The 23567-nt window shown below is 39.4% G+C and overlaps 1 protein-coding gene across 1 annotated transcript in view; it reads left to right on the top strand.

The window, feature by feature from the left end:
• The window catches only part of DMD (dystrophin), a gene marked incomplete at both ends in the record, with an annotated part of 1041552 nt that overhangs the window by 990224 nt on the left and 27761 nt on the right, over positions 1–23567 (top strand). The window contains 7 exons of the mRNA XM_079549062.1: positions 11–194; positions 8358–8524; positions 10626–10737; positions 15701–15837; positions 16614–16652; positions 21047–21112; positions 22139–22204. Of these exons, the coding sequence (XP_079405188.1) occupies positions 11–194; positions 8358–8524; positions 10626–10737; positions 15701–15837; positions 16614–16652; positions 21047–21112; positions 22139–22204 (771 nt within the window). The remainder of the gene's footprint in view (positions 1–10; positions 195–8357; positions 8525–10625; positions 10738–15700; positions 15838–16613; positions 16653–21046; positions 21113–22138; positions 22205–23567) is intronic.

Genomic DNA, 23567 nt, shown 5'->3' with positions numbered 1-23567 from the left:
GGTGTTTCAGCTTCGGTGTCCTTTATGTTTTTCCAGACCTGTTCAAGCAGGTGGCGAGCTCCACTGGCTTCTGTGACCAGCGCCGGCTGGGACTACTGCTACACGACTCCATCCAGATCCCACGACAGCTGGGGGAGGTCGCTTCGTTTGGGGGCAGCAACATCGAGCCAAGTGTCAGAAGCTGCTTCCAGTTTGTAAGTTCATCTTCGATCTCCATTAATGTTCTATTAGATGTCTCCTTTCCAGCTAGCCTTCCCATATTGAAGAGGACAGAACATCTGGAGGATTACGATACTGAGGATTTGCTTAATGGAATTCACTGGTTTATTTATTTGACAAGTTGTCTATGACTTACACTGCTTCTTTGTAGGCACTGTCTTCACTAGAAATGAGGTGGTGATGGAAGAAGCCTCAGTTAGCACAGAAACATAGAATGGTTTGGATTGGTAAGACTTTAAGGGTCATCTTCTTCCAACTGCCATGTAATGACAGAGACACCTCCTACTAGAGAAGGTTGCTCAAAACCCCATCTAGTCTCGTTCTTAAAGCTTATGTTGTCATCTGGAGAGCAAGTAATTGTCATCAGGGCCTGTATCATAACTGAATCCTGCAGGCAGTGGAAGTCTTTGCTGTGGCAGTTCCTGCCTTTATAATTTTCTTCTACCAGCAGTAGATCACCATTTATTTCACCATATAGATTGAACAGCATTGATTAAACTAATTTTTGTGCATATACATGCCAATGGGAGCTGCGTGCTCAGCAGAGGGATGTGAACATATGACTGACTGAAGTGCTTTCTAGGGCTTGAGGAGCTCCTGATGAGGTTTTTTCATTGTCTGAATGGGTAATGCAGCTTTTCATTCTAACAGAATTCTGAAAGAATTTCTGCCTTATCCGTTGAGGAGTATATAGCCAACTCCAGGCTCTTTTTCACTCTTGTAAATCATTTAATTTGAGAAGGAAGAGAGTTAAGGGAATTATTCATCTTTTTGCTAACTAACAGGAAAATGCAAAAGAGTAAGACAGCTACTTAATGAAAAGGTAGAAGATGGGAGGTAATGTATGGTCTTTGTGCATCTTCTGCATCACAGTAAAGGAAACAACTTTATTCAATCCTGTAACTGTCCCTTGGGGATATTCTTTGGTTGGATGGGGGCAGGGGATTTTTTTTGCTTGTTGCTTTGCCTACTGCTCAAATTTCATTAGGTAGTAGTTCTGCTATTTTCTTTTTCAATGAATATTAATAGTTGATAGTAATCTTCTTACAGACAGTGACTACAGATACAATCTAATTCTAAGATGGACAGGAGCTTTGAGTTGTGATGGGATATTCACTTTTTTTTTTTTCCAAATTTCTTTTGTCTGATTCTATAGGATTCATATTTTTTCATTTCCATATTAATACATTTTAGGGCTGTATTCCAGGTGAATAACTCAAGCTGATTTACTATGCATAGTAGCTTTGACAGGTAGGTTAAATCCTGTTACGGCTTTCAAGGCTTCTGAAAAGAGTTCTTCACGAGGCTTTCAGATGAGACCACTGCAGGATGGTGCTGGAGCAAATCCACAATGAGAGTCTGTATGTCAAAAGCTGTTTTGAGCAAGTGACCTTCCTAGGAAATTAGGAATTACCACATCTTATCGTTTTCCCAAGAGAATAGTAACCACACTTAAAAAATGGCATTGAAAAACTGATGAAAAAAGTGACCTTGTAATCTAACAAGAAAATGATGCTTTTCTGTAAAAGAGTTGACAATCTGTGTTTATATTAGGAAGAAAACAATACAATTTGTATTGGTGAGACACACAAAAACCATTGTTTATAAAACAGAAGGAAGACTTGGAGTAAATGATTATTTGAATAAAATGGGATAGCAAAATTGTCTTACAACAACTGAAGAAAAGCCAACTGGCTAAATGCAGCATTGCATGTGGTTGCCAGCGTTTCTAGAAGTACAGCTGAACTTCCACATGGACATAAATCAGAATGCTGGAAAACCTGAGATTTTCTCCTCTTACCTCCACTAAAAACAAGTTTTCTTTTATCTGCATTAAAAGGAATTGCATCTTCTTCCTCCTGCAGACGAAGCCTGGGTTTTGACTTGCAGAGTGGAAGGGTGATTTCTGGCCTGGTTTGCAGCAGCAAAGGCAGTCTGCTAAGAAGGCTTGAGAGGGAAAAGAGGGAAAATAGGGGGACAGGTAGAGTCCAAAGGAAAGGAGCATAGGGAGGGAGAAGGAACCAAGAAGTGGAAAAGTAAAGGCCAAGTTGAAGGGCCACCTAATGGGAGTGACAGTAAGAATGACAGCACAAATAATGGTAACGAAGGAGACTGAATGGCAGGTTAGGATGAGACATGAAAAAAGCAGCCAAGAGTAGAAATGGGGAGAGGTGTGACATTTCCAGGAGGAGAGGAGAGGACTGCAGTGAAATGCTTTCTGTGTAGGAGATGCTGTGAAGCAGCTGTGCCTGGAGTAGGGAGCTCCTGAGAGGGAGCAGTGTGGGGGCTAAGTGGCCGAGGAGAGCTGTGCAAGCTGCCTGTGGGGCAGACATCTCAGTCCCCAGGGACCTGGCCTGCCACCTCTCCTGGCTGCTCCCTCTTTCTGTCTGCTGATACACACTCAGCTTCCTTTGCTGGGAGGGGAAAATGAACACAAGGAAGGTGCAGGCATAGCTTTTTAGGGCTTTCCGCTTCTGGATTTCCTGATCCTGAGCTGTGGTGCTTCAGGCGCTCCATGCATAACCTCATAGACCTTCTCACACAGCCATCTTCCGCCCCTTTCCTTCTTCACTTGAGTGAGATAACTCAGGTTTTAAAAATAGGTTCACATTACTGTATCTGAACTAATTCAAATCTTTCTCTGCTCATCCACAATGAGGAATGTCTTCTTAGATTTTTAGTCCGATTTTGTTGTTCTGGTGTTGATAAGCTGGCAATAAATTGCAGTCACGTCAGAGTCTGTGGCAGAAATGCACTTCAGAATTCCCTCTGAATTCCCATGCCCGTTGGGTTGGGTGCCGTGGCAACAGCTTCTTCTGGCATAGACAGCAGCAGGGGAGAAGGGGATGTCGGAGGAAAAGGGGATGTTTTCTCTTCAGCCATAGCTGGGGAGACCTCCACACGTTAGGATCTGAAGTTTGAGTCCTTGGGAGTACTTGGGGAGGGCAGGGCAGTCACCAGGCTTTAGAGATGGGGTGCAGTGTACGTTGTGTGATTTTGGAGGAAGTGTTTTTGGTGAGAGCTTGAGTTTGTAAGGACCATTTGAGGGGTATGTATTTCTGCCTGGGTACAGATTGTGTACAAGTACTCCATAGATCCGTAATGAAATTGAGGGAGTTCAGTATTACCGTGGGGTGAAAGCACTTGACTTCTAGATCGGTGATGGCTATGTTTGTTAAATAAGTAGGATAGTGAATTTTTATTGGTTAAGGGACAAAAGCATTTTTTTTATCACAGTCTAAAACTATTAAATGATTCCTTGTGTAGCAGAGAGAGGGCTAGGTATTCACATCACCAGCTTGTGTGCTTTACTGAGACACTGGGAGACAGAAGAAATGTGAGATGAAAACAGAGACAGATGAAAGTGTCCCCTGCTCGATATTTGGTTCTTAGCTCTAAGCCATTGTATATTTTTTCCAAGGGTGTACTCAAAATAGAGTGCTTTATATAAAAAACTGGTAGAGGTGATGCTAAGGAGCAGTTAATATCTGTATTTCAGACCTTGTTTCTTTTCATTTTGACAGATTAAAGTATTTTAATATTCTGTTGCATAGTCTTAATTTCTGGGTTTGCTTTCAATCAGTGAAGATCAACAGTAGACAGTGAAGTTTTTACAACCACTTAATTGGGTGTCTGAATACAGTGTATTTACTCAGACAAATAAAAGTCAAAATAGGGGCCTGTTACCTCTTTTAGAAGGAGTTTGGGGAGTCCAAACCCTGGCCAGGACACTGCCAATGGGATTAGCAATATGTGCACTGATTTGAATTGGTTGGATAGTTGTTTTATGAGGGCTGCATTTTTAACTATTCCTGTTTCTATTCATTTATTTTTTTAATATCGAGGAAATATCAGTAACGTGTTCAAACAGCTTTGTATAGTTGTGTGCAGATCTGTATGGAAATAATGGACAGATGCAGTGTTGCTGTTGAGAGACTCAATCTCTTGAGATTCAGACAGCCCTAGTTTCTATTTGTAGGATTTTTCTTCTGCTTTTGGCTCTGACACAGAAGAACTGGCCTACAGGGAACTAGCAAATCTCCTTCCTCAAGCTGCTACACTGTAAGTGTCAGAGAACAGCAGTTCTGGTTTTCAGTAGGATTTTGTGAACCTGTGCTTGACTTTGGGAGGCAATCTTGAAGAGTCCTACAAGAGAACTGGTTCAAAGAGTTATTTTAAAGTGATTTAGTTTGAGAGGCAAAGAGTAAGAAGATGATGATTTTTAAGTGTATATGATACAAAGCTGAAACTAAGGCACTTCTGCATTCTTGTTTGGTTTTTTTTTTGTTGGGTTTTTTTTTTTTTTGCTCTATTAGTCTTAACCACAACCCTAAAAACATTAAGTGGAGTGGAGTAAGTGTAATATAAAGGAGTAAATAAATGATCTTAAGCATTCACTCCAAGAGTCAGCCAGATTTAAGCATTTTGCATCACCCTATGTTACCTTTGTAATAATCCTCCCTTTGTTGCCTATGAACTAGTTCTAGTCTGAGAAACTATGAGCTCTTGACTTGTGTTTTCTTGCCAGCTGGCAGTGGGGAGAACACAAACGTTTTGGGGAAGCTGTTCAAGGGTGGAAGATGAGGTTCAGCGGGGTTTAATCTAACTCTAAGCTCTGGGAGACAGGGCTTCTGTTTATGGCTTGCTCTGCATTTTTAAGCTTTAACAAATCACAGGAATCCCATTCCTCAGTTTGAGTTTGTCCAAAGTAGTAGTTACATTAACGTAAAGCTTTTCATCCTTTATGGAAAATACTATTAAATTAATAACATTAAATTATTTCTGGTTAGTTCCTTGCCCTGCAGCTATGCAGAATATAATTCCTCAAAAATGTTATCAGAAATTGATGCTATGTTATATGACTGTCTGAAAACATACTGCATTTTTCATGTAACATCATGACTCTATTTTGGACCATATTTTTCAATGTGCATAGATGAAGTTCATGCAGTGCAGGGTAATTTTAAACGTACTAGCTGGAATATAAGAAGGAAATTTAAAAAACTAAAAACATCTGACTCCTAAGCATTACATAAAGATGCCAACACCATGCAAACTCTTTGTTTCCCCTTTGTTTCTGCAGAATAAATACTGAAAAACAGATGTGTGGAATATGACGAATTTGAATGTACCCCGTAACAAATTGTTACGTGTAAGCTGGAAAGGGCTTTATGAATTTTATTTTATGATTCACTCTGTTATTACCATAAAAATTGGGAGTTCCACTGAAATGTGTTCAAGAGAAGAACCATTAATATTCTTTATAGCTCACTCTTGTTGGTTCAGATACGTACTGCATGAATTCAGACTTTCCCTTATGTAAAATCGTCAGCTGCCGCCTTTACTGGATTTAGAGATTATTAAAAAAATTGTAATAGCAGCTCAGGGAACAGTTGGGAACTGCCTGTCCTCTACCATCTGACCCTGACCAGCTTTCTCCACATGTCTTTAAATCTTCATGCAGTATAATTTGGAACCAGTTCTGATACATTTTAATGCTCCTAATCTCTCTGAGCACAAGTTTTGTACATCCGGGGTGTGGAGCCCTGGGTAGGCAACTATTGGGCTTGCTGGCAATCGGCAGTGACTGCGAAATTAAAAGAGATCTTTGAAAGTTACAGAAAGTCTATCATCACTGCAGCATTTTTTCTCTGCAAATTTAAGGCAACTACAAGTATAGAGTAGTGCTTTGAGCTGCTCATTTTTATTCCGTCTGCAGCTTGCATTGCAGCATTTCAACACACTTCATGTTTTTCTATTAGAAATGGAATATTAAAGAGATACTCGTAAAATATTAGAGATTTAGAGGACCTTTGCGTTTTAAGTGTAGCTTGCCAGGCAGAGGAAAGATTTGCCAGTGTAGTTCTGGTGGATGCTGACTTGCTGAATGAGCTGCAGAAAATCACTCCCCTGCCCCTTTGTTTCTGTAGCTGCCAACTGGAAGCAGGCATATAAATTATTATATTTCACGAATACCTCTTAAGAGACTTCTAGAACTAATTTTATTTTCTTGAATTCATTGATGTCCTTCGGTGGAACGTGGTATTCACTCCTCTGAAAAAATTCTGTTGCCACTGTTACCTGGATTTCACTGTACTGTTTTGTTTTTCTCTCTGTTTTTGATGCTGGGGTTTTTTTGGGAAGAACATTGAGGGACTTTGCCTGAATAACTGTAGATAGGTTGGCATGCCAGTAAGAAAACCCTGACAATATATATGTATATATTTCTAATTAAAATATTGCAGCAGCATTTTAAGTCTATGAATGCAATCCGTTTTTCAGGATACAGTCTATGTTTTTTCATTTTTTTCTTGTGGTCAGGAGTTTGGTCCTTGAGACTTAGCATTTTTCTCATTCTGAAAGTATTGATCAGTTAATTGATTTGTAAAGACTACAAACAGTGTTAACTTTAAAAAAAAAATAAACGCACAAAAAAAAAAAAACCCTTAATTGATTTTTCTTATAGCTTTCTTCTGTTTAGATCTGCAATGTAAAATTTTCCCAAACTTCATTGTTATAATTGTTCTTCAGTTGAACAAAACCTGAAGGTTTCAGATAGGTCATACTAAGGTCATATTTCATGAGAAATTGTAAAAGTAACAGAGCAAGCATTAAAAAGAAAACAACGCTCAATCCCCTGTTCACTGTGGTCCATGTACACGATACATTAATGCTTACTGTTTATTGGAGTGCTTCAAATAGATTTGAAACCACAAATTAAGTCTTTGCCCTGTGAAACTTAAAATCTAAAGGATTGGATCACAGAAGACTGTGTTTAAATGCCCAGAGGAAAAAAAAAAAAAAAAGGAAACCGGAAGATTAAAACATATTTAGTTTGTAAATACACAGTTTCTGTTGGAAGGATGGAAGGATCTGTCTTGAGGAATTTGAGATGACACCTTAAAGTGGTTTACAGAAATGGAGTGGGATGGTGTCCTACTTCATCACGGTTGCTGTCCTCTGCGTAGGCTCTTCTTCCTCCCTCGTGTCTTCCTGTTGGAGGGAGCCCTTTGCTATTTCCACCTGATCCATCATCTCTTTCAGGGCTGAAACCAGGCTCCTGATTCTCAGATAACAAGTTCTGTGCTTGTTCTGTTCAGTCCTACACAGTGGAGTGAATTTTCCCATAGAAATTCACACTCATTTCACTGTTTTCTTTTAAATTCCTTCTGAAACTGTTTGACTCTGTTCCTCAGTATTGTCTGCAGCGGTGTGACCTCTGCTTGTGCTGATCTTTTTTGTTCCATTGCTTTGTGTTTCTAGTCTGTTTACTATTCCTTGTTCCATGCTCTATGTGCTGAGAAGAAGGAACTATGCATGGTTTTGGTGTTTGCACAGTGCCAGGTGCAGTGGAAGTCTGTTTTGTTCCTCGGAGTTACTGTTCAACAGATACATAAAATAATTGCCCTACTTAGGATATGATGGGAACAAAACAGAGAAATAGGGCTGCTGCAAGGTTTGAATGAAGTGTTTTGCTCTTGGCGAAGAGACAAAAGAAGGAGGTATTGGAATACAAGACTAAAAGCATCATGTTCTGTGGGACAGAGCTGCATTGTGTTTTCAGGCAGTGGCAAAGAACTTAATGTTGATTTGGTGGGAAGAGGGACTGTGAGGCTTTTAAGGAGGTGAAGTTCGTATGTTCAACAGCAGGCTTTAGAAGGACTTCAAATGATTTCCTTATGTATGCACTTTGGAGAAAGATCAGTATGACAACGAAGAGTGTTAAAGGAATTTTGATAGAAAGACATGCAATTTTTAGGGGTTGGATAACACAGTGTTTGTTAAAATGAGGAGTGCTACGGAAGTACAGATAAGAGATAGAGGAGGCACAAGATTATCTTTAATGCCAGGTGTTGTAAGTGGATGATTTTTGTTGTGACACAGTACATAGCAGTGCTGTCTATTATAAGAGAGAATGAGAGAAAGCGAGATTGGAAACATTAAAAGTGTTTGGTTCCTGTTTTCAGGGCAGTATCTTGAAGGTTGCTTGGTTTTCTGGGGGATGGGTGAACTGAGGGAAAAATTGAACTTGGGGAAAGGATGCAGAGCTTGTAAGAGAACAGACTTGAACTGTTAATTAGCTGATGGTACACTAATCACTTCTGCTGAACCCTTGTCTTCCTTCTCCTCTGCTTCAGGCAAATAACAAGCCCGAGATCGAAGCAGCCTTGTTCCTGGACTGGATGAGACTGGAACCACAATCCATGGTGTGGCTGCCCGTGCTGCATAGGGTGGCTGCTGCAGAAACTGCGAAACACCAAGCGAAGTGTAACATCTGCAAGGAGTGCCCCATTATTGGGTTCAGGTACAAACTAATTTCCTCTCTACCTGGTGTACCACTGCTTGATGTATAGGTAGCTCTGCTTGTTCCCAGGCAAGTCATGTCCCTGATTTTCCGTGTGTTGTTGAAGTTAAAGAGGGTTTTGATGGGGCGTGAGGGAGAGTAACACTTAAACTGGGTACAGTGGTGCAAAAGCTGAAGATAACAAAAATCATTTACTGGTTAAGATAACATCCCTCCTCTGTATTCTGCCCTTCGAGTCTTTCTGTGCCTCAGCCACTAACATGATTTGCTTTAGATTCAGTTTCTTATACATTCAGCTTTATTTTCAGAATTGGGTCCTAATGAACTGCTTTCTATCATAGCATAAAGCGAGGAATGACTTGAAATTTTCCAGGCGTAAAGATAGTGTGGATTTTACAGAGAAGGAATGTGGTTAGTGGGATATTAACTAGTATGCTGGACATGTTGCTAATCTGTTTAACCATCTGGATCAACACTGTGGTTACTATAGCAATGAATAAGTCGATGTGTTGTAAAATGGCCGTGTGCTGGTATGCCTGTCGAGAATCCACTTCACAGCTAAGTAAATACTCATTTTCAATTATGCCTAGACTTGTTTTATCACTTCTCTTCCTAATAGCTGCTTTGTATAGTTTCTGTCCTTGTTCCTGATCTTCTTTTACTTTTTGCATTTTTCCTTCCATAGTATCCTGATGTTTACAAAGACCTTTTTATAATTTTAGTTCTAAAACCAAGGTGTTGAACAGCAACAAGCAATACCACATAGAAAAGCCAGCATTTCACTCTAGCATGTGAGAATATGAGTGGTTTTTTTTTACACTTACAGTGGGGTAGCCCTTTCTCCTATACGGTTGTACAGGCAGTGAGAAGCAAGGGAAATAGTTAAAGTTCTGCTTTGTTTTGAGTCTGGGTTTTTCTTCAGTTGAGCCATTTGTCACGTCTTGTAAACTCATCCCCTGCTTTTATTCTTCTTGGTTTTTGAAACTGGAGAATGATAAGTATTACTGAAGAAGAGCTACAGATGGGTTGTGATGAGTTCAACACAGTCACAAAGAAAAAGCTTCCTATTCCAGAGGCAGTTCATGAAACTACTGAATTACTCTCAATTTATATAAACAGCTGGAGACAAGTGGATGGAATTGGAAAATGCAGCACTTCAAAAATCAAAGGATACCAATTGAATGAATAGTGAGTTAGTTAGCATCAGAAATGTGGAGGGTGGACACTGGAGCTCTGTGTTTCCTGATTTCCCTGATCTCATCTGCCCCTTAAATTTATATAACAATTCTATTACGATAGTCAAATCTGTCGGAGATTTTTTTCTCTGCCTTTGCAAGTCTTTGAGACCCTGTTTACAGACTCGACAAAAAGACATTGTGTTGGACAGCTTTTAGAAAGTTAATACTGTGAGCCTCAGTACAGTAAAACAATGTTCTTTTGAGGTTATTGTGACAGAACTGCTTAGCGTATTTGGAACGAGAAAACCCTTATGCCTCCGGCTCTTTCAAGCACTTCAGCACAGCGGATACAAGTTAGCTGTCTCATAAAACTGATGAGATTAAATAATGGCCTAAAAGTGCATTCAGATTTTTGCATGGATGGTATTCTATACATAAAAATTATATTTTGACGAAGATGCTGGAGCGTGAACAAATCCTTACCTTCAATCAGCACTGAAGGGCTTGCTGATGGTACGTGTTGAGGAAGGCATTACTTCTGTGAACTCTATTTGCTTAAGAAATTCTGTGTTTCACATCATGTCACAGACCAAAGGGACTGAAATTAGCATTATAGAAACAAAAATCTTGGTGCTCTGTTTTGTGTGTTACGAGAGAGAGCGATTTGTAGTTAGAACTCTTCAGCATTGCCCACTGTTAGAAATTTTGTGACACAGAGGGATTCTTTTTGAAAATTCTTTGCTAAGCATGTCCACTTCGTTGGTTTGAGGCAGCAATCCTGCCCCTCAAACAGGCCCTGTCCTGTAATGTGCATTGTGGGACATCTCAGGGAAAAGCACCTAATAACTTAGAAAGCTCCAAAGGCTGACATGAAGTATTCATATATTAAGCACTGAAGCCGTGTTTTTTTCCCCCTCTTTTAGGTACAGAAGCTTAAAGCACTTTAACTATGACATCTGCCAAAGTTGCTTCTTCTCTGGCCGTGTTGCAAAAGGTCACAAAATGCACTATCCCATGGTGGAGTACTGCACACCAGTAAGTAGCTGTTTTACTGACCCTTTTACTGACCCTTACTGCTCACGATTAAGTAGAAAGGAAAAGCTTCATTTGCTGTGTTCAGGGTAATAGAGCATTTGGGTGGTGTTTTCCCCCTGTAATGAAATTGCCTTCTGTAATCTGTATATTGCAACAGTTTCTAATGCTTAATAAAAATAGAGTCCAATAGTTGGAGGTAAATTGAAGTATCATTATTTGTACAGTGCTCTATAGTAGTATGTTATTGCATGCTGATGAGCTGCTCCATGTTCAGTGCCATCCATGTATGTATCAAGAAGGCTGTGGTTTGCACAAGCGTGTTTCTGTCTTAGTCGTTATGTTTTCTTCCTATCCCTGTGCTTCTTTTCCTTTCCCCAGGAGGTTCGTACTTGTTTTTCCGACAACACTACAACTGCATCTTTAAATTCTTCACTATTTAGTAGTACTTTTTTATTTTATATTGACTGGAGAATATAACATATCAGGGAAGTTTTTTAGAGTAGTAAATGAGGTTTCATTTCCGAAGACTGGAAGTGCTGTTCAGTGCAGAACAGAGTCATAGAATCACAGAATAACTCAGGTTGAAAAAGAGCGTAAAGATCATCGAGTCCAACCACAACCTGACCATACTACCCTAACTCTAACAACCCTCTGCTAAATCATGTCCCTGAGCACCACATCCAAGTGGTTTTTAAACACATCCGGGGATGGTGACTCAACCACCTCCCTGGGGAGCATATTCCAGTGCTTAACAGCCCTTTCTGTAAAGGAGTTTTTCTGCCTTCCCTTACGCAAAAGCATCACTTTTGCATAAATGTTTCTTTTGTTCAAAGCAGCTGGTAAAGAAAACTCCATACTACCCTCTTAGCATGTCCCTCTATTTCTGACCTCACATGACCCTGGCAGAGGGCCATAAATTAGAGGAGCTCTCAGGCTGTCCTTTCACAGTACAGCATACCTGAACTGTCAGCTGTCTTTGCTATTGTTTGTGGTAATCCTGAAGCATTCCACATTATGGATTCTTTTCCTAATGTTATGGGATAGTCATTAATCTTGTACTTTTGTCAAGTGTAAATGGTGAAAATAAAGCATTAAAATTAAGTATAGGCTAGCTATGTGAACAATTTTTACATCTTAAATCAAACAAAAAGGCTTTGCCAAAATGAAGCAGACTTTTAGCTTTTCTTAGAAAGTGAAGAAAGACAGAGAAGAAATTTTCACCTAAAATATTGTAGTAGAGCAAATACAGTACTTCAATTTAGTTTTAATTTATGGGTGTTTTACATTATAAACTTTTGCCATAGCATTCAAACGGCACAATTTAATCCACATGTCTACAAGGGGAAACCAGCGTGTTTCTGCTCACTTTTCATCAGCATTCACTGGCTGATGCTTCTCAACATCTTTCCCTGTGAGTTGAACTTAATGGGAGGGGGTGATTTGCCTGAGCTGCTGCTCAGGTTGGAGGGAAACCTTAGCAGTGGTGAGACGAGTCTGAACAGACCTCTCCACGTCAGGCGTTCCTGCAGCAGAACTGCCCACAGCACTCCTTCCAGTTGAGCTGAGTGCATTCTTGCTGAGTCAGCTACTGGTTTGTTCTGTGGTTTGCCACTCTTATTCTTGTTAAGAGGCATTGTGGAAGATTGTGAGAAGTTCAGGGAATGCACAGAACAACATCTCGCTGCTATTTTCTTACCTGTTCGTAAGGTGTGTTTCTAGGAAGGTGTGAATAGAGAGAAGTGAAATGGCGTGGTGAGACGCTCCCACAGCCTGAAGCAATTCACTGCAACGCAGACAGCATCCAGCAGGTTCCTCTTCTCCCTGACAGTGGAGGTTACTGACAGGCCTAAGGAGAACTTGTAACAGCATCCAGATTGCTGAATCAGAATAAAGAAGCATTTAAAGACAGTAAATTTTTTGGTGAGTTCTGAACTCTGACAGCCAGTGCTAATGTGCCGTGCCTGCCTGTACCAGCGGTGAGCTGAATTAGAGTAGGATTAACTGGGGCAAAAAAGTGAATGTGACACACAGTAAGCACTGATCTTTTTTGTGCTGCAGCTATTGAAAAAGTAAACCTAAGTACTGCATGACTGAACAAGATATCCACTGAAACTATCATGTCTAGTGTAACTGTTTTCAAAATGAAATGAAAAGAGTTTTGCGGATGACAAAGCACTTTTTCCCCTTCCTTCAGACAGATCTCTCACCTTAGATTGCACTTTGGCAGAGAACTTCCAGGAAATTTTGGAGCACAGCAGCCCTTAGTTCTCCTGGAGGGGAATTTGAGAACTTGTGTAGAATGTCCAGGTTCTCCCTTACTGCAAAAGGTTGAGGCAGATTGAGGCAAAGGCCTTAGTTTTCTTTTAGGCAGAAGAACTGCAACAATTAGTCCTGTAAGCAACACAGCTGGATGTCTTGTTCAGAGAGAGGTGACTTTTAAAAAGGTTTCAAATAAATGATGAGTAGAAGCATTCTTCAAGACTGAGATTTAAATGTAGGATCGTATTTCTTTTTGGGATCAACACCTGCACACACAAAAAAATTGCCTTGACAGAATTAAGCATATCAAACTGAGATAATTTTCTACAGCTAATGTTTAAAATTGGGGCTGAGGTCTGGAGTGAGGGGTTGGGAAGACACTTTATTAAACCAAAGTGCAAAAAGTAAGATGGTTGTAAGTTCTGCTTTTGTGAAGAAATAGTTTTTGTTTTGGAATAATTTTGCAACATGCTAGACCCAGCTGCCTGTATACTGCTTTGATTTAAGAGAAATAGGGTGCTAAAAGTAAGGGACAGAAAATTCCACTGTTTCTTCCTTGTAAACCCATTCTGCTGTGAATTTGGTTTTCCATTCTGAAAATTGTGTGGTGTAAAACTTCTATGGAATAAATCAGGAAGTCTGGGTGAAAATAGCTTCAGTCTATCAGTTTGTTCATGTGGTAATCATAATTTTTTTTGCTATTCCTGTGCTCCTTGAACATTTTCGACATTGAAACTGGATCATAGGAGAGATGCCTGGTATTTCAAGTTGTCACTGAAAGACGTGCTTTCTTCTTGGGATGTGTGTGATACCGGCTTTCAGACTAGATCAGAATGTTTCCATGCAAATACACTGTTCTGCTGCTTGGCTGTCATGTGATGAGTTCAGGAGAGATAACATGTCTCAGGAAGGTTGAAGCAAAGAATGTTTTATTACTTGTTGTGCATAAAAACACAATCAAATTATAATCAAATGCAGTTGAAAGTATACACATCGAAAATATACGCTAAAAATAGGCAAAGCAGGAATAAATGTTTATAAATGATACAAGTCAGCAAAAGGAACAGAAAGCTGTGCTTAATTTGTTTGTACCAAGACTAGATATCAGAAGAATTCCCAGCTGAATTTCTCTATCTGGTCTCACGATGCTTACCTCATTAAGGATTCTCACTGTAGGATTGCAGCTTGTGTTCAGGAGAGGGAATTCCCTCCTACTGCGGGCCACATCAGTAAATGCCCTTTCCAGAGTCCTCTGACTGGTCTAGATGTACTTAATCTCTCCCTTTCTTTAATTCAAGTTTATTGAAATACTGCTGAGTGTTAGCATAGTTTCTTGGAAATACAAATGCTGGTGTACTGGCTTGTCAGTTCTGATGTATTGTTTCTCTCCCAGTCATTGATCACACTGAATTTTCATACAAGATTGTTTGGAAAGAGAGTCAAATTCTTTCCTGCTTTACATGAAGCTTGTAGGAATCTTCAGGATGGGAAGAACATTCCTTTCTGTTACTGCATCTCAGTCTTTCTGCAAATTATTTTTTAGAGCATGCTTAATTTTTTTACCTGAGCAATCATTAAAAATACATACATCTGTGTATCAGCAGCTTCACAAAAGTGGGCTTGACTGATGGATTCCAGCGCCTCCTTCCTTTCTGAAATGGAAGGCATAGAACTCATTAAAAAATGTCAGAAAGATTAACTTTCCCTCATTTCTTTCCTTCAAATTAGATACACTGGAGAAGTGATATCGTTATGTGGGTCAGGATGAACTTAATTTACTGTAGAAAAGCAGTATTTCAGGGTCAAGCTCCTCTGTGAGGTGTAAAGATGGAGTGCAGCCTGACTAATGTAACTGAAGTCTTCCATTAAAATTCTTCAGAAAATTGTCTGACTCTTAATCAGGCTTGCAAGAAGTGTTACATCTTCACACCAGACATGCTTTGAACTCTTTCTGACTCATTCTGGTCTTCAGGAAACTAATTGCACTTTGTGCTCCTCTGTTGGTGTCTGTAGGAGAAAGGAGGTTGAGTGCAGGCAATGGAGTAGAAAACTTTCTGTAAATTATACTCTCCTCAGGTAATCAGTCTTAAATGCCTCTTAGCTTAAGATTTAACAGATGCAAGAAGAAGTAACTGATGTAAGAGTTTCAGCAGCTCTCACCTGCTTCTTGTTTTTCTTTGATAAAAATATTAATGGCAGAAAAGATTGAGGAGGAAAACTGCAAAGAAGAGGTGCCAGGAGTATTGCCCTGGCTTTCATGGACCGACAGATGCAGGAGATGGAAGCAGTGAGCATACGGGAAGAGTCAGGATTCAGCCAGTCAGACAGGTGGCAGCTCCTACCGACCAACCATGTGCCCTCTGTTGCACTTGTTGCAGTGTTGCACAAGAAATAGGTGGAGAGTCCCAGGCCACATGAGGAAATTCTCATTTAATTACTTTTTGTCCTCTTTAGATGAACTGAGAAGAGGCATGAGTCTGTTATGGGTTATGGAGCTTCCCTTTCCTTCTTCCTCCCTTCTGGCTGTGCTGTTTTATAGTACATTTTGATGTGATTGATAAATAAATTGTGTGGTTCTGGAGGCCAAGTCATTGGCAACCCTGCTTGGTGTGGCCACAGCTCCTTCTTATGGCGCAGCAAAGAAAGGGGCAACTAAAAGTAAATACCTGTCATGAAAGATTTCATTGTGATTTGTGGCTTTCAGACAACTTCTGGAGAAGACGTCCGTGACTTTGCCAAGGTACTAAAAAACAAATTTCGAACAAAAAGATATTTTGCAAAGCACCCACGAATGGGCTACCTGCCTGTGCAAACTGTCTTGGAGGGAGACAACATGGAAACGTGAGTAGCTATAAAGTTTCTAAGTAGCAATGTATTTGGTATGCTCTTTGAGCTTCCCAGCTGGTGCCAACTCCCTTCACTTCCTACATGCATAAAGCCTCATTCTTTCTTCATTTTTTGTTAACCATGGCTGGCAGGAAAACACAAGCTGGAGTTCCAATTGCCGTTCCTATTATATATTTGCATACCTGTCCTTACAGGAACTTCCACTTCAGTCAGTAAAAAAAAAAATGCTGTCTGACAGCCTTATAAATGTTTAGTTTTGATATGGCACCTCGGAAACTAATGATCTCTTCATCAAATTTTTATTTCCTTCCAATACGTATTTTTCTGTATTTTTTTTTTATTTAGTTTGCTATGTTTGCAAGCTTTTCAACTGGCTTCTTCTTTTCTCACTGCATAAATTTAGTCTTATTAAATGACTTTGAAGTCAGTTTTTGGAGGAAAAAAGAGCAATAATACATATGGAAAAACTGATGAGTAACCCATTCCCCCTTGTTAGATTTTTTGTTTGTTTGTTTATTTGGTTGTTTTGTTTTGGTTTTTTTTGTAAGATAAAGGCAATTGCACACAGCTTGTCCTCGCTCTCTCTTTTTTAATTTTAGGTATTTTGTTTCTCTTTTTGGTTCTTTGCTCTCCATGGTCATTCATGTTGGTCTATTGGATTTCTGTTTTTCAGTTGTTGTGATTTTATTTTTTTTTTAATCTTTCTGTAATTATTTTGCTGCTGAGTTTCTTCTGCCTCTCTCTTCACCTCCTCATTTTTTGTCTTGCAGTCCTGTTACTCTGATCAACTTCTGGCCAGTAGATTCTGCGTGAGTACTTTTGCTGAAGTGTGCTGCTGCTGCTACTGCTGCTGCGTTCCCTCACTTTTTTGTTTATTCCTTTGTTTAGTTTTGCATAAGTTCATTTCCTTCTTTCTTTATGATAATTTTCTTTGGTACACTCTCTAAAGGAATGTTTTGATCCCAGATGAGGAGAATGGGATAAATCCAGGAACTTCCAGCAATCATGAAATGTGTTCTGTATACTCTTCCTGGAGTATGTATTTTCATGGAATTAACAGGGATTTTGGTACACTCTTACTGATGCTTATGAGAGTTTGTCATTTAAAAGGCTGTGTTTCTGAATGTGTCAATCCCTCTATGTGTATACAAAATGCTTTTTGACAGATATGAATTGAATGGATTTAATTCAATTTCAGGAATGATACTGTTTTGTAGATAAAGCTATAATCTGGTTTTATGCACAACCATGCACACCTGCATACTCACACGCCCAAATTAATCCAAAACTCACTGGACATTTTACTACAGTTTTTTTACATGCGGTTTGTGAAGGCAGGTTGAAATGTTTACTGTATATTTTTTCAGAAGTTAAAAAAAAGCAGGGTTTTTCAGATATGGATTGGATTTTTGTTCTTGCATCATTCTTGCACATGCATCATCTTACTGTTGTAGTAACACCCTTCTCGTAAACTGAAGATATATCTTTACCGTTGTGGCATTTGCTGCTACTAGTGTTACATGGATGATTTCAGAACAATGTTAAATAAGGTTTATTTTTAATTCACATATTGATAATGAGACTAATAAATAGAATTTTATATATTTCCATATGGTGAAATGTATATGGCTTGCACCTTCATTGAATTTTTGGTAGAATAAACAAGAGTGAAATGAATACATTGGAATATTGATGTATAATTTTCATTTGGAGCACGGACCATTGGGAAGTCAAATGCAGTGCTCATCCTCTAGGAATTTTATTTTGTGTAAGCAAGAAATGTATATTTCTGCAAACCACATATGGTTAAGGATCCACCCACAAAACTGCCAGAGGGCTGAATTGAGACTGAAATAGTGTGGCTTTGAACTTTAAAGGTGCATTTGCATTTATAAATGCATATGGGGTGATTGCAGCATACTGTGTATAAAACTATCTGTAGGTTCCTTACCCTTTGGAACAATTGAAAAGGTAGAAGTAACCACTTAAAGAATGCTTGGATAGTGTGGAATGCCATTGCTGTGTCTGACATAACATGAAATTAAGCTGCCATAACGTGCTTATTTGTAAGGCACACTGCCACTAGTTCACTTACAGTAATAACTTCATGTATGCCTATGCTGTGATAACATCACACCTAAGATTTACTGTTGATTACTACAGGGACCTTAATGTGCATGTAATATTTAAGAAAGCTTGGGAAATACGTAGAGACACGATTTGGATGGAGAGAGACCTAGCAACTTTTATCAGATCAACTCAGATGTCTTCCTGAAAACAGTCCTTTTTTCTGGTCTGACAAGAAACCAGGAAATTAAAAAAAAAAAAAAAAAAAAAAAAAAAAAAAGGCTGGAAAGAGTTGCTGTTTGTTCTGCTAGCTTTGGTTCTTTCTTTAGTGCTAGACCACTGGGGTCACAGCATAAGTTACTGAACTAGCCAGCTTTAAAGCTATTTTTTCAGTTACAGGGCTCATTGCAGCTTTGGCAGGCAGACATCCTACTCTGGTTTTCATTGCCTTTTTTTGGTATTCTCATACCAGTTTTTTGGTTGTCTTCGGAGCGCTGCAGAAAAGCATAACCTGACCAAAATTCAAAAGCGCTATATCTATTATATAGCATATATATCTATATGCTATTCTGGCATCAACATATGTTATGATATCTGAATTTGTTTATAAGCATGTACATGCATATCTATGTGTGTTCATACAAGTAAGTGATTTAGGTCACTTATTATCCCATATGTATTCTACTTGCCCAGCATTAAAGGGGCAGCTTACAGCTTTTCATGAGAATTTATGTCTTTTTACTTGGATTGGGGACTGTTAGTGGCACAAAAACAATTTACTTGATTCTGCACGTTCAAGAGCCATTAACTGCAGTGCTGGATAGCACAAAAAATGCCTTCCTCCTGTCGGCCACATTTCCACAAGTGCAGGGAATTGCAGGACGGGGTGTTTACTGCTCGATTACCACTTGACGTGAATGGAATTCCTCAGTCTATTGCTGCAGACACCAGCTTGAGAAATACAGCTGTGGAGCCCTTGTGAAAGGAATGACTATCTTGGTTAAATATTGGCTGTGTTTCTCGACCTTCTCACTGAATGTTCAGGCTGATTACATGAACTGATTACATGTGTTCAGAAGGTATGGCCAGTGAGCGTTTGCACAGATGGTCATCTAAAAGTGTGTCTGCAATAGCCTTCAGTGCAGCACAGCTATCAGCTATTCACAGGCCAGCTCAGTTACTGGAAACAGTGTCCCTCTGAGCTGCTAAACTTAACATGAAAACTGCAGTGCTTCCCAGCAGGTTTGCTTTAATAAGCAAACTTTTTAAAATCTGAGTGGGGTAGATTTCCATTGCAGTGTGTTCTGAAGTGGAGGCGAACTTGGAAATGTAGACTTATCCCATGCCTACAAAGTTTGCAGAGAGGCATAGAAAACTCCAACACGTTACACTGAGCTGTCTTTAAGAAAAATGCATATTGCACGCTTTGTTCACTTCTGAATGTAAAGCTTACTTTTGAAGCAGCAAGTATGCAGTTACGCAGTCAAACAAAGCTTTTACCTTGTACTACTGCCAAAAGACAGACACATCACTTCTGTTCCTCCACTGCCCAGTTGGTCCCAGCCGAGTGCTGCCATCTTCCTTTACTGGTACAAAACTGTGGAGTCATGTAGTAAAAGGGACCAGAGAATGATGCAGTTCAAAACTGAAGCTCCTTCTAATACAAGTTTCCTAATCCACAAACAGTACTAGCAGCAGCATTTGTGCATACACTGAAAACAAAACCTCTTCTTTCATCGTTAGTACCAGCTTAGGTCAGCTGGATATGTACTGCCTGTCAGACAAAAAATGAAGATCGCATCAGTTTGTCAGCAAACAGTTAATATTTTAGCTTGGTGATCCACATGTTCTTGAGAATACTATGCAAAGTTGCAGGCAGGTGACTGTCCATCTGCATGAGTCTCTGCTGTACCAAGAAATGCTGAACTGTTATTTGAATATGTAGTGGGAAAAATTACATTTGGAGGCCAAAGCTCATTTCAGATAAAATGAAATTCACAATGCTTGGCCTGTAATGTCTTAAAGAGAAAAGCCTTACCCTTCTTTGAGGCATTGGCTGTTTTGTATGGTGCATATCATTCTATTAATTCTGAAAGGTCCTAATATTTCTAAAGCCTTTTGCAGACTGTTTATGAAACTGGAAAATGACCAGTGAAGTATAATAATCTCTTAGCACTTTTACTGCAGGATGATCAAGCTCCCAGCACAGAAGCATTAAGCACCATGAGATTTATTAGTTCTGGTTTATAACCGGTAAATACAAAACAGATTTTGTCTGCACTTGAGATGTAGAGTACTGCCAGTTGAGCAGAACCAGCCCAACCCACACTGTCCAGCAACTTGACATAAAGGGAAGACACTTCATTGATCAGGAGTTCTAAAAGGAGTTGCAAGAGATGGAAATTCAGATTCAGCTAAAATAAGGGGTTAGTGTAATATCTGGAAGGCTGCATCATGTTTTGTTGTTTGTGTACCTCCTGCTACATGCAGATAGGTAAAATCCCACATGTCAGTCAGAGTGCTTCCTGCAAGCACATCTGTTCCTGGAGTGCTGAGGTGACATTGTCCTGACCAAGATGTTCTCCAGGATCGAGACTGGACAAAACTCATCACTTTCAGCAGTCTGTTATTAAATGCTCGTTTCAGCCATTTAATGTTTCTGGCTGCTGATGGAGTAGCTCTTGCAGGCTTTTCTAGGTGGAACGTGCCTCCACTGTATTAGGGACATGGCGTGGGCAGCTGGGAGGCAGAGGAAGGGCTCCCAGCGACAACTGACAGCACTGCCTTCAGAGCAGGCCAGGCACAATTTCAGATGGAGGAGAAGGCAGGTGTAAGGGCAAAATGGGAGCAAGGGCTCATCTGCACATCCTCTGGAAAATGATTTTTTGGGGGTTTGTGTGAGGAGGAGTCTGCAACAGATGGATTGCCAAAGGGTGAAAGTGCTGTGTGAGGTACCACAAAACACGGCGTGCCGCTTGAGGAGGTGCCCGCCGTGCGTGGTCGCAGTTACAACATGTGTTTGTCAAACGCAGTGTAAGCGTAAGGCATAGAGGTGTGAGGGCATAGACGGAGCTAAGTGTCTTTTTACTTTTAAGGGGGTATTGTTTGTGATTAATCAGTGTTTTCTGCCTTATAGGCCTGCCTCGTCCCCTCAGCTTTCACACGATGATACTCATTCACGCATTGAACATTATGCTAGCAGGTATGAGACCAGCTGGACGTTAGGCAGATCTTTCTCTAAACAATCATTTAAAAAATTCCAAAGGCTACGTGCTGCCTGAGTGGGTCTTACAGAAACGTAGAGTCTGGGGATTTCTTCTCCAGGCTCTGGGATGCAGGATATAACTCATTTTTGCTACTAACCAGCCTCCCACTAACTTGCATGCCAGCGCGTGTGTGTGTGCTTAGAAACGGCCCTGGGGGGGGTCTTTGTTAAGCTGCACCCTCAGTTTGCGCAGGGTTTAATTACTCTGGTGTAATCATACAATTCAGAAGAGCAGAAGTCTCCAAACTTTACAGCAATCTCAACTGCCATTTTAATGTTAAGTAATTCACCACATGGATTACCACAAACAGGATCTTTCCTTGGTTTGGAGGATAAAAATCATTGGTATATCACTGCGTCAGTTCTCTTCTCCACTTTCATACAGCTCTTAACAACGACAAAGTGGGTTAATTGCACAGATAGGAAAAATAACATGCTTCTCCACTGAGGAAGCAAATTTGCAAGGTTTGAGATAACAAATGTTACTGCAACCTCCTCATTCTGTCCCCCCAAATCATTTGATAATATGATAATTCTTGGAATTATGCAGTATGTTTAGGAGGGACTAGCTGTTGAAAACCAACGAGAAATAACTAATCATTTCGGTTCTGATGATGGCGTTGCCAGGTATGGAACAATTTGTGTAGTCCCCTGGCACTTTAAGGCCTTTCTGTTCCTGTGGAATTAATTAGTCATGAGTTGAATAAAATCTCAGATAAAGAGTTGAAAATCTGAAGAGATGAAAAGTGAATTTAGCCAGGCCATTGTAATGAAAAAGCAATTATTCATGATAGCTAATTGCAAAACCTTTTGATAATCAACAGAGAGTATAAATTCCTCTGGGTTTCAAATTCTATAAGTCATCAAAAACATCACACTCTTTAACTCTTTCAGGAATGTTAAAGCAAACAAGGTTTATGGGAAATATAATTTATTTTAATGAGTCTGTTTGTTTTTCCACAGGCTAGCAGAAATGGAGAACACCAATGGTTCTTACCTAAATGACAGTATTTCACCTAATGAGAGCATGTAAGTAGGTCATTTAGTATTTTTGACATGAATTTTCTTGTGAAGGTTAATAACTAGTAATGAAACTCTGCAATACTCAGCACCACACCCAGTTCCATTTCATGATGAACTCTTGTTCTTTCAGTTTGTATAGTAGTGTCTGGATTTATGGCTTTAATACTGAATTTATGCAACAGATGATTAATGCTTCCAAAATAAAATAACTGATTTTTCTCAAAAAAATATTCAGTAAATACTTCCCAAATTACTTGGAAAAAAATTGTACATCATCTAATGTGTTCTAAGGAAAAAAATAAAAAGTTATCCCTTTTATCTGAACTGCAGTTAATGGTGTTAAATTACTGAAAGGGCAGAATGTAGATCAAAAGTCTGTTGAGGCTGTGCAGAAAAATTTGACCTGTAAATAGCAGAAATATATTACAGGTGTAAGCCATGAGGGAATCATCCTCACCATAATATATTAGAAGTAGTAACCTTTCAGTTAGACATATCATTAACAAGCACTTGGTTTTACTAATTTAAATGTAAAGACATATAAAATTAAAGGAACGTAGTCTGAAACTTTTAAAGAATGGTTCAGTGTGACATCATACTGAGACCTTTTTGTGGTTTACAAACGTGATTTGTCATGGTTTTCTTGATTTCATTTGCTCTCTGAATGAAGTGGCATAGAACCAGAAAACGAACTGTGAATAGTATGATTGAACACAGGAGAGAAGTACAGAAGTCACTGTGGTGCTTGAAAATTAGGTCTTAGTTAATTGACTGTGTAGAAGTCATGCCACAAATTCCAAATCATTCAAATATTTATTTAAAAATCTGTTTTTCTACACTAATCTCATGCTTCCCCCAGCTTGAGGATTTCTCTGAAAATTCAGACAGAATCTTCTTAATAAGTAAGAGTTCCTTTAAAGCGTTGTACTGCCAATTTTCATTCATAAATTCAGAGTCCAAATCACTTGTAAGGATGTTTGTGAGCCAGTGAAGTGTTCACAGACAGTAATAAAAAAGCTTGTTTCTGTGTTTTGAAATGCTTTCTCTTTTGGCTTGGTAGGATTGCTGCCAACTAACTTTGAAAGGAGATTGTGTACAGCCAAATACATTGTCTGTACATGGGTTTTACAGTGTTGGTTCCCAGAGCAGGAAGTTAAACTGACACATGAAAACTAACACCTACACAGTGTCAGGGTAGTTTCAATCAGTTAATGAGAACTTTGTTTCCCAAACTGAATGTCACTTTTGAATTGTTGCCATCATATTATTACATATTTTCCTGTTATTGTCATTAAAATATTTCAGTGCCTGTAGTCAGAAAATCATACATAAGCTGTACTGTTTTAATTACAGCTTCGTCTCACTGATG

The sequence above is a fragment of the Tetrao urogallus genome (genome assembly GCF_951394365.1).
Source record: "Tetrao urogallus genome assembly, chromosome: 1".
Lineage (NCBI taxonomy): Eukaryota > Metazoa > Chordata > Aves > Galliformes > Phasianidae > Tetrao > Tetrao urogallus.
This window is presented reverse-complemented; position numbering and strand designations above follow the sequence as displayed.